The sequence below is a fragment of the Ailuropoda melanoleuca genome, chromosome 7, assembly GCF_002007445.2.
Source record: "Ailuropoda melanoleuca isolate Jingjing chromosome 7, ASM200744v2, whole genome shotgun sequence".
Classification (NCBI taxonomy): domain Eukaryota; kingdom Metazoa; phylum Chordata; class Mammalia; order Carnivora; family Ursidae; genus Ailuropoda; species Ailuropoda melanoleuca.
Window position 1 is genome coordinate 85,149,986 of NC_048224.1, and position 15,310 is coordinate 85,165,295.

The 15,310-nt window shown below is 41.3% G+C and overlaps 1 protein-coding gene across 3 annotated transcripts in view; it reads right to left on the reverse strand.

Annotated features, from left to right (window-relative positions):
* LRCH1 (leucine rich repeats and calponin homology domain containing 1) overlaps positions 1-15,310 on the reverse strand; it is a 191,069-nt gene that overhangs the window by 7,585 nt on the left and 168,174 nt on the right. For 2 of the 3 annotated variants that reach the window (XM_019794939.2, XM_034665182.1), the window contains exon 18: positions 11,512-11,589. In XM_019794939.2, coding sequence (XP_019650498.2) covers positions 11,512-11,589 — 78 coding nt within the window. Of the gene's footprint in view, positions 1-1,330; positions 2,839-11,511; positions 11,590-15,310 lie in introns of those variants that run through there. The other variant, XM_019794940.2, reaches the window with a different exon arrangement.

Sequence of the window (15,310 nt, forward strand, 5' to 3'; positions counted from 1 at the left end):
GCACATAAAAATGACCCAACTAAATCCCTGCCCACCTCTCAGACGACAAGCACATCAGCTTACATCCCCAGTCACGCTGTAATGGCAGGCCTCACGCAAGCATATCATAGGTGTGCGGGTACCTCGGGGAAGAACCATGGAGGGGCTTACTAGTCTGAATAGAAATGAACAGCCTGACAAGGGGCAAGACAGTTCATTCCAAGTTTTGCCTAAAGGGCTAAATTAATTGTGTTCTGCTAGTTACCATGCCACTTGATGGAAAAAAAAAAAAAAACCACCACCGTCCCACAGATCCCAAGAGGAGCAGCACATTAGGGTACAGACACATTAATGACATGAGGAATGAAAGTGCATCCAAAGAATCCTTTGATGCCAGGACTGAAACATGAACATAGCCTGAGAATGATGTCAAGTCAGCAATGAAAATTAAATCTGATCTCACATGATTGCTCTACTCAGTTTTTATTGATAGAATTTTCTTTCAAGTGCCATCCTGTAAGTCATCTCTCTTCTTCCCTTTTGCCCCCCACCGCTCCCAAAGAAGAAAAAAAACACAAAAAACTGATCATTAAGGGAAGCCTCAGGGCCCTGCAGAGCCAGACGGAGATGCAGAGAGCTGCTCTGGGCGGGCACAAATCAGAGCATCGATGGGCTGATAAAAACCTGGAATAATCACCCGAAATGTGTTTATTGAACAACTTATGGTTCAGGGTGCTCATCAGACTTTGCACAAAGGGCTTTTATTGTGTTACAGATCGAAGAGTACAAGATAGCACCAAAAGCAAGCAGTACACCTGCGGGTTATTTATACACAACCATGGCTAAGTAGGGAACTTCCACATACCATGTATTTCACCAATCAACACAAAATCAGGAGGGAAAAGCTCAGGTAACTCAAGATCTTTCCATGAAAAGAATGATTCCCGTTAGAAAATCTGATTAGCAACAAAGAATATTTATAAATATACTTTTCTAACTATGTGGGTTTTCCATCGTCTCAAGTCCCCTGGATTCATGGAGGCATTCAGAAAAATAAAATTATCTTCTTAGTAGCCATCGATGTAGACTCTTTGCATCTCAGTAAACTAGAAATTTGTCTTGAGGAAGTTAACACCACCATCTCCCAAATTTAAGAAATAGTATTTGGCGGGGCGCCTGGGTGGCGCAGCAGTTAAGCGTCTGTCTTCGGCTCAAGGTGTGATCCCACGTTGTGGGATCGAGCCCCACATCAGGCTCCTCTGCTATGAGCCTGCTTCTTCCTCTCCCTCTCCCCCTGCTTGTGTTCCCTCTCTCGCTGGCTGTCTCTATCTCTGTCAAATAAATAAATAAATAAAATCTTTAAAAAAAAAAAAAAGAAATAGTATTTGGCAACCAGATGTAAAGTGAAGCATAGGGGAAACTGAACCGTGGAGGAGGGCGTTCTCATATTAGAAAAAGACAGCCCAGAACCAGGAATGTCTTGGCCTAAACAAGATTCTAATGGGCTTCTTTTCTTTTAGTTACAAACTGATCGCATTGCTCCAAGAGTAGATATAGCTAATATACAATCCTGTAAGCTTCCTTAAGGATAAAAGCAGCTTGCCAATGTCACTGGAAATCAAAGGTTAAATGAAAATTTCAAGTCATTAGGGAAACTACATTCTTCTAAAATAAGAGCAATCTTACTGTTGGCTTCTGCCGTAGTAACCCAAGTCCCAGGACCAAGAATGTTCCATGACTCATGGCTTTATTTGAAAGCAAATACAGTCAAATTCATCACATTCTTGACCTGCAGTTATGATGGGATGTAGCAGAAAAGCGAAACAACCCATTACATTATTTAAAAATAGAAATTCCCTTCTGGAAAATGCTTTTCTAAGAGCTCAGAGTAGACCTAACAAAGGAGCGAAAAGTAAAAATATGCGCAGTGATGTGCAAGCGAACCCTCCAGGTGGCGCTCTAACAGCAACGGACCCTCCTTCCCCAGTGACCCACTGCACACTGCACAGCTGGGTCTCATGCGGCCGGGCAGAGGGGCTCCTTCAAGGTAGAGGTGGGCGGCAACCCTCCCTGGTGCCCCTCACTACTCCCATGGCAGGAAACAGGGAGGAATCCAACTGTATGGCCAGCAAAGCGGTCATTTGCTGATGGTATTTTTCAACTTGGTCAACGATGGTATTATTAAAGACTTTCATAGGCCAAATTGGGCCCCAAATGCCAGTTTTCTGTCTCCTCTGCAGGGTGGTCCTTCTACACCTCAATTGCCCAGTCCTGAATTAGGTCCGACACTGACCCAAAGGAAAGATACGCTAAATCCCCTCTGCTCCTGTTCTGGAATCTTCTTCTGCTCTACCCAGGGCAGCGAAGCTCCCCGGGAGAGAGAGAACTGCATAGCACTCCTGCTGGCACTATGTGAATGAGAAAGCGTGAGCTCTGGATACACTTGACGCTGTTTTTCAGTAAGAGAGAGAAATTATTTAATGGGAACTGCATGCTATAAAGTTTGTGCTTTGGGAAAAATCTAACTCGTAAAGTTTGGCTTCGAAACTCCAGAGATTACTAAAGAGATGACAGGGATGGAAGTCGGCCAGGCAAAGGCTCAAATGGAGGAAGGCCCCTGTGATGGACCAGGGGACACAGTGCATGCAGACGTTATGCGGACAGAGCATTCCAGCGGTAAGTGATATACATGAGCGCTATAAAGAGAATATGGACAAGACAGAAGCTTAGAAGGTCCCTGGAGCGGAGGGCAGAAGTTGGTTGTGGGGGTTTCTCCCCAAGGGCCAGCAGAGTGTCAACAGTCTTTCGAATGTGACGAAAGTCCAACTGCAGGATGTCATACGGAGAGCAGAGGTCGGCCTATTCCGTGGGCAGCCATTAGAACAGAAAGAGACAGTGCATACAATTAAAAATACACAGAAGAACAGCTGGAAAGAAGCACACATTTCTGGTTACTAGCAAATGGCAAGAGTAACCCCTTATTTCAAGCAGCGAAAACCCATTCCACCATCAAAGATATTTTTTAATCCATTACAAAAGAAAAGTAGCATACCCAACGTGTTTTCTGCAAGCAGCACAAAGAAATCCTCCACCCACAAGGCCACTACCAAGGAATAGCACATTCTGTAATTTATAGGTCATTCCGACATCAAAACAGTTTTAACGTTTAAGTGGTATCATGTGCTCACCAATGGCGTTAAAGTAAGAGCTTTCCACTGGGGACATAAAGGACATGACCTCACCTACAGGAAAAATATAAACTTCCAAGTTGAATCCCCACCTGTCCTCACCATTCTCAATGTATTCTTCAGTCTGGTTTATGAAGACTGAATAAATATAAAGTATTCCTCTCTGAATGGTAATGCATCCCCTTAACTTGCTTTTGTTTTAGGGTTACCGATAAATTCTGGGGAATGTTGGTTTTAATTACGTTCCTACATGTGTTAGAAAGTACATAAAATTTCATGTTTTTGCAGCCACACATAAACCAAAGTCTAGAGGAGGCTTCTCAGATGTGCAGTTAGAATAAAAGTACATGCCCCCATGGGGCTGTTATGTAAATTTCTTCACCACACAGGTACGGNGCGGGGGGGGGGGGGGGGGGGGGGGGGGGTCTTGCCTCAGCCTCTGCATATCTGCTGCTGTCAGGAAGCAAACTGTTTCCTGATTCACTGAGTTCCTGATCTGGAAATGACCACAGCTTGACATTAACAGTTGTTATAACTGATATGCCAATAGGAAAAAGAAGTCGTTTTGTGTCCAAATTAAGCAGGATTGAAAATATTTATAATTTTAAAATTGGTAAAGCATTAAAAAAATATATAACATATATTTTATAACATACTTTGCTACAATTTGACCCTTTATTTTAGCCTCATTGCTAAACAGATGCAAACTGCACAGCCACTGAAAGATTCTAAGATTGAGATGCTGTCTTGCTTGAATCCTCTGAAGTTAGCTTGATGTCCTCAGAAAAACAGAAATACTAGAAGATCAAGTGGGATGAATAGGATAAAAACATTCAACTCTTAATTTCTGAAGGTAGAGATGCTGCTGTTAAGGAAAGACTTTAAAGATAGCAAATTATGTTCTATCTATTCAGATCATGCATCTTTTCTCAGTGGATTTGGAGGAATCAAACTACCACTGTTATTTTCCTAAGATTTAAAACAGCTATGCATAGATTTGATTTCACTGGGAGAGAGACGCTGCTCAACAATGAGCAGATGGGGAAACATCTAAGGAAAGAAGTTTTTAATTGCAATAAGAATTTCTATTGCAATGTTGTGCTTTAACCAGTGAAATCTGAGCAAAGCAGACATAAGACAGAAGGCATCCACAAACTGAAATGCGATTTTCACAAAATGGGTATTTCCATGTTAAAAGCAAATCATTCTACCTCCAGTGTATATTTTAATACACTTCCTGGAACCCCATGGAAAATGTCTGGTCTGCTCCCCAGCAACGCCATCAAAGCACCTGGATCGGATTGTCCACGCAGGGTTCTTCAGTAGCATGCTTCTCACAGGGGTAGCCAACACAGACCATTCTTCTCCTCCTGGAATTAATTTCATGATGCCACAGATTCTGGGCTTTATTCAGATTAAAGTGGGTAGGGCCTAGACTCACAGTCCATGGTGGCTGGTTTAAACTAAATCGTGATCTCTAAAGGAGAAGGCATGGGTCTAAGATCATCTGGTAGGCAAAAATCGTTATCACCGTAACGTGGGGAGTGCAGGCTGCTGGGGCCCTCTCAGACCTGCGCTCTGATTCTGTCCCACATCCTGCAGCCCACAGCCAGCAGAGCAGCCCCTGCAGGGATGCTGGGCTAGGAACCAGCACTGAAACCACTGGGAGAAATTAATTTTCTGACCCTTGTGCCTACCAAATTACAGTCGTAATGAGAGAGACTTAGAGATTATACATTTCTTATCTTAAAATTAAAATAGGCAAATGCTAAAAAGGAGGAAAATTTAAAGAGGCAAAATATCACTCTGTATTACAGAGAATTAGTAGTGAATGCAGGGCATTTGAAAAACACAGTTAATATACTCAGAGTCCTCACAGGCAAGCGTGGATGCTAATTCCCACTGTAGAGAACAGAAATCACAATCGCCAGAGGTTAACTGACTCTCTTAGAGTCGGCACAAGAATGTGTGACCAAGCCTACTGTGAAAGATTGGCCCAGCTTCCCCGAATACTATGGACACAAACAGAAATGGAGACAGATCAGGCAAGAGGTCTGGTTTATAAATGTTCTGAGTGTCGTGCAGTCTGAATTCTAGGAAATTTAGAATATATTCAATTTATTTAAATATAATTTTAATTTTTAAGGTCAACATATTTATAAAGTATTCTTCTTTAATCTCAGATAACAATGCTCAGGAATGTTGATGGTCATTCTGAACATTTAAAGCGCTGATGGACAAGGTACAATCCGGTGGGAGTGCAGCGAGGAAATGAAGGGTTTCCAGAATTTTCTCCAAATACATGAGAACTAATCATCAATTTTACGGATTTAGAGGGTAACTGTTATATCAGTAAGCTACTTTATCTAGAATTGTAATTGAAGATGGTGCTTTTAAAATGTTTATTCTCGGGACGCCTGGGTGGCGCAGTCAGTTAAGCATCTGACTTTGGCTCAGGTCATGATCCCAGGGTCCTGGGATCGAGTCCGCGTTGGGCTCCTTGCTCATCGGGGAGCCTGCTTCTCCTTCTGCCTGCCGCTCCCCCTGCTTGTGCACGTGTGCTCTTTCTCTCTCTGACAAATAAATAAAATCTTTTAAAAAGGATTAAAAAAAAAGGTTTATTCTCAACAATACACATATGAAAGGCTGTTGGACTGTTGACCACAGAGAACCCTGCCACCAGGAAACACATGGTGGGAAAGGAGTCTTACATTCTCAATGGTAAACACACACTACCTGTAAGAAATGTGCCTGATTTTACATGCTAGAGACTGACCCCTTTTAATAAATTATGAATGTTAAAACTGCTGTTAATAAAGTAATAAATGTGTCAGTCCGCACCTCTCCTTATTTGACCTCAAAACTAATCAATATAAACAGAAATTTAAATTTTGTAATAATAATCTCATCCCATTCCCCCAAATTATGTATTACTTATGACTTAAATTGATTCCGAAGTTACTGATGAGGGGGGAAAAGAGAGGCATCAAGCTCAAAGAGAAGGAACTCATTTCTCCTGTTCTCAAGATTAAAACAACAACAAAAAAAGAGTAGCTTCAATTTATAGAATGTATGTCAATAAAAAAAAAATTCAGATTAGTTACAAATTTCCTAAACCCTCACTGACAGTAGGGAAGTTACTATTGTTACTTTCAGATACCATTATCTAAAAAGGCAAATATGAAAGGTATTGAAAAGAAGACTCAGCCATAATGTCAACACAACCCACTTATATCAAAATGATCATTGTTAGAATCTGAACGTTCTCCAGGATTTTATTTTTAACTCCATTTGGCCAATGCAGAAGCTGAGGGATCCCCTATAGTCCCATGAGCCCCTGCCCTCTGTGCTGCCCAGGCAGGCGGTGGGGGGCGGGGCGGGGGACTGAACTGCCAAAGTGTCTATCATTCAGGGGAACTGCTGCCCCGGATCCTCTATTTTCCCGCTGCAGAGAGTAATGACTATGAAGGGCTGGGCATTTCATCTAAGTTCCCTCCTCCTCTAAAGAGAGCAAGCCTCTTAAATTAAAGACCTTGCTCGTCACAGAGTCTGAGACCAAGGCTACTTATTTAAAACAGAGTAGAAAAATTTCCCTGGTGAACCAAACAAATATCTATTTTCTAATACTTTCAATGCTTCATAAAGCAGAGGTTTCTTTTAACCTGCAACAACAGTAATAAGAGCCCCAAACTGCCCTAAATTTGGATCAAGTTAGAAACCCACAATAGCCAACCATGAATCTTCTACAAGTTTATAGACCAAGAAAAGAAGTCTCAGTATGTCCATTAATAGTCTCATGACTCCAAGGCTTAACTGAAGTCAGATTCTTGGGTAACACAAAGAACATATCCTCAAGAATTTGAAAGCCCACCAACGGTAGGCCTACCTTCAAGATCAAGTTGATGTTTGCACCAGCAAAGACAGCCTGCACAGTCTGATGACTGGCATCACTACCACAAGGAGCCCTGGGTGGTGACAGCACCACCACCCAATCCCCAGATATTTTCCAAGGCACCATGATGCACCTGTGGTTACTTCTTCTACTGCTGAGCAGTCCCCCTAAGCAGGGAAACAATAATGGAGCTGCAGGATACAGATGAGCTGTCATGGAATCTTACGGCTCAGAGAAATCTTAGGAGTCTGATGATTTTCAAACTCTCTTTAGCAATAGGATATTTTTACCCCCAAAGAAAATGTTAGCTGGAAATCCAATATATGCTACGGACAAAGGAGAAACTGCTCTGGCAGATGCAAGGGGGCAAGAATGATCTATATAGCCTCCTCCCGGGCCCCCACCCCTTGGCTTTCCCTTACCTCCTGTGCTGGCCATTGGAAAGACTCGAGGGCTCTGAAAACTGTGGTTTGAATTTACCGCTCAAGTCCAACACCTGCAGACGCAGTCTGCAGAGCGGGGAGCTCAGTCACCCACAGGCGGGTTCAAAGGCCACCTCTGCAGCTACCAGCTGTGAGAGTGAGCTTAGGAAATTGTTTAAGCTCTCCGGACTTTAGTTTCCTCAGGGTATGGCAATCAAACATTTACCTCCTACGCTCCACGCTCCACGGTGAGCATGTAAGATGATGCATGGATAAGAAGTCCTCAAGGAATGGGTAACGGTGAGCATGTAAGATGATGCATGGATAAGAAGTCCTCAAGGAATGGGTAACGGCTGCTAATTTTAAGGACTTTGCCTCAGGGCACAAGACTAGTTAACAGCACAAGTAGGGATAATTGACCCCAAACCTTGTGCATTCCCTCCCTCTGCTCACAGATCCCCTTCACCCACTCACTCATTTCCTTCCAGGTTATGTTCACTCCGTTTGTGTCCCTTTAGTGGAGGAACTGGTCCCCAAACCCAAACCCAACGTACTCAAAATGGGCAGCAGGATGGAAAATGACCTGCATGAAATAACTACTGGAAGGAATATCATCCCCTCCACCGAGAAAGAAACTGGCCCGCGAGTGCTACTTCTGGCTCATTTTTAGGGACCTTTCCTTGCATTCTCACTAGCAAACCTCTGCCTCATCCCAAATCCCTCTCAGTTAATACCAAGTAATTCTCCGGTCACCCTAACAGAATGTCTCCAGATCCCCATCGCTAACGTCTTTCTGTGAGGTCCTCTTCTTTCCATCAGTAGCAGCTGAGGTTCCAAATCCTGTCTGCTTCCCCAACTAAGGAGCCAAGGGCATAGATTCAGCCTCACCCAAACATCACAAATAACACACAGAGGTCTGGAGTGGCCTTACCTGTCTACGTATGTTAACCTGCTGCAAATACGACGACGGGGCTGCTTCCACCGTCTGCAGCTCTGAACGCAGCCAGTTTGAAGAAGGCACATTTATAGGTAAGCCACACGAGAACCTCTCTATCAAAGCGCAGAGAAAAAAGCTTCATGAACCTTGACCTACCCTGAGGCACAGAGCCAGAGTCGTGTCCTCGGGGACTTCTAAAGAAAATACAATAAACTATAACAATTGGAACAATTTTAAAATTACTTCCATCCCTTCGGATTATTTTATATGTAAAAACTTAACTACATCTGCTCAGCAACCACATTCCACACACAGGAACCTGACAAAATTACATAGGCTGCTGACGCTGACTTTGCCTTGGAGTTTCGAACAGCGATTCTATTACCAAGGACACCAAACGCAGAGCTTAGAGCACAGCTGTGACTTTTCAGTCTCTACAGGGTGATTCATCACTGTCAATTAGTATTGAGCTTATAAAATAAATTTCAAGATCTCTGTGACTTAAGAGTGTAGGTGAGTAGGTAAGTAATGGATGGAGAAGAAAGCAGGACAAGCTTGCGCATTGAGGAATTAACTATATTTGTGCCTGGGAAATCAATGACTATTTTGTTACCCAAATATGAAGTGTGATGCAATTAAGAAAATGTCATGAGTACAGGTGCTCTGTTTTGGTTTTTTTTTAGGTACCAGTCTTTTCAAATGTCTGATCGTAAATGGAGAATTTCTGCGTTTAGGCCTGTGATATAATTATTTTTTTTAGTGTAAATAATTAATTGTACTGTGCCACATATCCATTAAAACATCAACCCACTTCAGTAGTGAAAAAGTGTATCTAAGGAGAAGGGAGCCATTTCACCCCTCCCCCAACTTACTATCATAGGCCCAGATGAAAAGATTTCCTCATTTCCAATCATGTATTCCTCTTGCATTCTGTGAGACGAAAGCAGGCTCCCTGGTGTGTATAGGAAGATCAGCCAATTGCCTTCCAATGGCGTTTCGAGTTTTCCACTAGAATATTCCCTCCGCATAACATGTCTTGTTAAGAAGTTCAATTGCTAACTAACCAACAGACTTTTTCTAGTAGCAAAACCTTAATGTAACTCTAGCCCCCGGGAAAATGCTATTGGATTATCCATCAGGATGGATATATATGTACACACATACACAAGCGTGCACACAACCACACATGCACATTGTACACAATGCAAACTTGAGAGTCACCTCAAATCTTAAAAAAATTCCAAAAACAGCCTATGTAATATGATTCTTACTAAGCATAGTTGAATGGGACACTGGCAAGAAAGGTTATTTATTCCCTGTAACTTGATCTTCTCAGAAATTATGAACTGCTGATTACAGCAAGGGCGCATATGGCTAGGGGCATATTTCAGAAATTATGATACATTTTTCTCTGCATATTATGGTAATTTAATTTCCTTCTCCCTACTTTAAAAAAAATTGTAATTACCAATCTTTACTCACAACACTTGGTTAAGGGCGTTTCCACTTCATTTTGTATCACCATAAGCCAAAAAAATTTTCTGATGAGTTAAAAAATATCACAGGGGATTAGGTCATAACTCACCAGTGCTTTCTAGCACAGACACAAGTCATTTATCTTCTGAAACTTGGTACGATAGTTCTGATTCGCACATGGAAATCTTATTAGCCCACGATGGGGTCAAATTATTAAAAATCATATGTGTATAGGAATTTTCACAAATATTTGAAGCCAACGATGTATATGCAATATTAAAACACACACATGCAATATAGACACACAGATTAACATTGCTGAAAGACATCTGGATTGATCACAAAGACATTTAGTCCATTATATAAAGATTACACTCTTTTTAAACACGAATTTATAAGCTTTTCTTTATTGATATAGTTCCGACATAATTATGCTTTAATAATTCTCTCCTTGTCTTCAAATAAGATTAAAAATTATACTACTAACCCCTTACACCTCTGAATCTTAACAAGCTAAAAGAGAGGGAGGGAGGGAGCGAGGGAGGGAGGGAGGGAGGGAGGGAGGGAGAAAGGAAAGAAGGAAGGAAGGAAGGGAAAAAGTTGGAGGGAAAAAGAGGAAGATGGGAGGGAGGGAGAATAAGCCTTTCTCAATTCCAATACCTAACCCCCATCACTGAGTAGAACTGCGTTACAATATCATTCCTTCATAAACTCATAAACAATATTTCATGACACAATTTGTAGTTACTTTATCTGTGGCATATTAGAAAACATAGAAGAAGATTTTTTTAAATGTAATTTCTGTCCATTTCTGTTTATCACAACTTAACCCCGGATTCTGAGTGGATTGGCTTTTGTCTCACGAAGAAATCATTTTATGTTACTAACCGCAAAGTCCTTTAAAAGCCCCAATTAGCCATCGGGCTGAGCCTGAGGCTGGGACTTAGCTTGGGAGAAAGAAAAAGTAGCCAAGTATAGTTGGGCTGGCTATAGGGAATGCCAATTGGGTCTACAGTGGACTAATGGGGAAAATGGAACTGCAAACAGATAACAAAATATAAAGCAACATACAAACATTGTTATTATTATTGGTAATGATTAATTATAATAATAACAATAATTATAATATTTTCAATTGTTGATTATTTTGATCCACATACCTAAAATTCAACTATATGGAATAGAAATCAACAAATTAGTAGTCAACTACAGGCCTGCTTTGCTTAAGAGCTGCGGATAAGGAAAACCAACAGCTCCAAAATTCTACCCTATGGAACCTGCTAGAAGGCTCACTGGAGCTGCAGTAATTTCTGCTCTTAGAGTAGAGGATCAAGCTGACTACATGTTTTTCCTCAAGGTTGGAATTTTGTATTTGTTTCAAAACCTTAAGGAAATTATATTCCCTTTTCCCTCAGTATTGATCTTACCACTTTGAGCCATTTTAATTTCACTGCAATAGAAGAATTTAAACTAAAATTTTATGTAACTTATTTAATATTATTCCTCAAGAAAGACTGAGACTAAAAAGGATATGCAAAGTTGTACATTGGGTTCAAACACATATATTAAATGAAACCTGCACCAAAACATAGTTATTGGGACTAAGTTTGACGTTACCTCTGGTACTCCTAATTTTCGGCATGCTTCCAAAAAGTTCTCCACGTTTCTTCTGCATTTGGCCATGCTAAGTTTGGGCTATAAATACAAATATGCAGAAATAAGGAATTATTTATTATTTATTAATAATAATTTTAATAACAGGTTAAATTTTAAACTGTCTAAATGCCACAACTAATACACGTTCAAGGGAGGAAAAAATTTATAAGCAAATAGAAGACAATAAACATCACGTAGAAACATCACCAAGAGATAAGAATTATTAAGATTTTGGATTATATTCTTCCAGACATTGTATATGTGTGTGTGTGTGCATGTGTGTGTAAAGATGTAAGCCAGGGGCACCTGGCTGGCTCGGTTGGTACAGCGTGCACCTCTTGATCTTGGGGTTGTGAGTTTGAGCTCCATGTTGGGTGTAGATACTACTTAAAATAAAATCTTAAAAACAAAGATGAGCATAAACATATGTACAAACATTAATGTTTATATTAGTGGAATTTCTGCATGTGTGCATACATGTGTCTATGTATGTGTATACATGCAAATTTCTGCATATGTATGTATACACACACACATGCATACTGGCAGTTTTTATGGGATCATACTCTTGTGTAATCTGCTCTGGTTCATCTACAAATACACCATAAGCATCATCTGTTCCCATCAGCAAGTATATTTCTACAGGAAGGGTTATATTCAGCAGGCCAATTAATCTCCTTCACACCAAAGCGAAGGGTTTAACAACAAAGAGGCAGCACAGAGGTAACCAGCATGAAAATGGGTGGATGCTTAGGACCCAATCAACGGCCTCTCACAGTTGAGGTGACTGTGGTTACAGATCACCTCTAAGGTGTGGGATGGAAAACAGGTACAACGGATTCACACATTTTAATTTTTGCATGGTAGGTTTAAAATCTTTACTGTTAAATTTTACTATTTCCTTCTTAGTTCCCTTAAAAAGGGAGCAAGAGGTATGACTGACCCCAACAGTCTAGGTGTAGAAGCAAGGTTGTATAAAGACTGATTTTGCCCTGTGAACAGCAAGTGACCGTGAAGTGATTTTATTCTAAATGGTCTGTACAAGTCATCACAAAAATCTAAGTTTGCACATTATCTATTTTTTAAAAAGGGACTCCTTCTATCCCTACCCCCCAACCCTACCCCCCAAAAAGAAAAAAAAAAAGAGAGAGCCTGATGATATCGGACAATTTAGTCTGGAAGTTAAACAAACATTCTCCATTTTGGCTAGAGAGGAAATGGTCCCCCTCAACGTGAGCCTTGCAAAGATGGGGCAGGAAGCTGCTTGGGTAGTTTTTTCCACTCCCTGGCATGTGTTAGAACAAGACCACCACAGTACACCTTGTGCAAATGGAAGGACCGGACAGAGGTAACGAGACATGGGGATACAAGAAGAACAGGTGCTGGCCCAGCTGTCAGGGCACCGGGAGGCATTTCATCATTCTGAGACCCTAGTATTTGTCCCTCCAATCCTCTGGGCCCATTATCTACCTTCATATACTTATTATTTAGGTGGGGGTGTCTGTTCTGAAACTCCAAAGATGCCCAACACCATTCACAATATTTAGGTCAGCCCTAAGTGAGGTGTGCTTCAGTGAGGTGTGTTTCAAGCTACACAAAGGAGATTTCCCATCTTTGGAAGTAAGGGAGGGTCCCATTCTACAATTGTCGCCTGGGTTTAGGTTAGAAAGGCACTTGCTACAAATACAATAGTTAGAAGTTCAACCCCACCATGGGCTGAAGAGTCAAAATGACACCAGCCCGGCATTAAAAAAATGGATGCTATTAGTTTCATGAATGAAAAATTAGGATGCTTAATGCTGACAATAACGATCCACTGCTTGGTGCACATGAAGGGTTGACCGGGTGTCAGATACTCCACTCGGGGCTAAGTGTGCACCTGTGGAAGCAAAACACACAATCCTCATGGTCGTTTAGCTCTAGTCTAGATGGAAATATTAGTAAGTTACAGGAGATTACAGTATAGTATAGTACAGGTTTTAGTTGTGAGATGACTATAAGGAGAAAAAAAAAATCAAGAGAAGAACCTAACTCTATGCTAGGGGGTCAAGAATGGCTTGGCTCCTGCAGACACTGAAGTAGAGGAGAAACGGGAGCCAGCACGGCTGCAAGGTGGGGAGATCCGGAGAGAGGGTGGGAGCAGCCCTCTGGGTTAGAGAGCACAGCCCATGTGCACACACTGCAGGGGACGATGACGGCGAGGCCNGTCGCCCGGGGGGGGGGGGGGGGGCGCCCAAGACACTCACTCCAGAATGTTTGCTAAGGGGACATCTGGAAACAGCCTGTATTTCCCAAAAGGAAAACTCTGATATGATAACATAAGCTAAAACAGCTTACAGTTATTAAAATGGGCATTTATTAAAGAATTTTAATGGAATGAGGAAATATCTAGGTTTGATAAATTTTAAAAACTGCTAAATGGTACACGTGAGGAGCTCATAATTCAGAAACAACTTAAATGCAGAAAGGATGCTAGGAGCTTTTAGAGAAGCCAAAACAGTAACAGTGGTGGTCTTTGGTTTATGGGATTAAAGGCTGTTTTTTTGTTCTGCATTTCTGTATTTTCTCTAGTTGGGCATTACTTCCCATTATTTTTCAATTAAAAAATTATTTAAAAAAGAAAATAGGGGCTCCTGGGTGGCTCAGTCAGTTAAGCATCTGATTTCAGCTCAGGTCATGATCCTAGGGTCCTGGGATCGAGTCCCACATCAGGCTCCCTGCTCAGCGGGGAGTCTGCTTCTCACTCTCCCTCTGCTGTTCCCCCTGCTTATGCTCTCTCTGTCTCTCTCTCAAATAAATAAGTAAAATCTTTAAAAATAAATGAATAAAAAAGAAAATAGCTTGACAACCAAAAGATTTCTAGAAGAATGCAGCATTTTTCCTGAAGGGTTAATAAAATATAAAAATGCTTAGATACGTGATTCATATTCACTATGAATAATATAATTGTAAATTCAAATTGGAAGCTACAAGGAGTCATGGTTTCTCTCTTATAATTTGGGAAAAATTATGAAATGAGAATTTGGCCCGTGGCTCAGACAACTTTATAGCAGTTTGGACTTCATTTGTAGAAAACACTGGAAAGTTTCATACTGTATTATAGGACAGAATTTGCTGCCCATACTAAGGCAAGCCAGAGACCAATTTGAAAGAGAAGAGAAATTGATCTTTTTTCCCCTATGATTCTTTTTGTTTTTAAAGATTTCATTTACTTATTTGAGAGAGAGAGTGAGAGACAGCACAAGCAGGGTGGAGGGGCAGAGGCAGAGGGAGAAGCAGGCTCTCCTCTGAGCAGGGAGCCCGATGCAGGGCTCAATCCCAGGACCCTGGGATCATGACCTGAGCCCACCGCAGATGATTTATTGACTGAGCCACCCAGGCGCCCCTCTCCTATGATTTCTGAGGCAAAAGTGATAAAACTTTCAAAGGAAAAATATGTTCCACAATATAGAACGGAAACCGACAGTTGGAACGGGATCCTCAGCTGATTTCTGCTGCTACCAAGAGAAAAGAAAGCATAAATAATACCACTGTCACCCCCTTAATGCCCATCTTCCAGTGTGTTGAGCACTGGATGTTATACGCAACTGATGAATTACTGAACACCACATCTGAAACTAATGATGTACTATACATTGGCTAATTGATTTTAAATTTTAAAAAAAGAAAAGAAAAAAAAAACGGAAAATAAAGATAATGCCATTGTGAGCTTTCCCGGGGGTGAGGAAGGGAGAAAAATGCTTATTATGTGATATTTTAT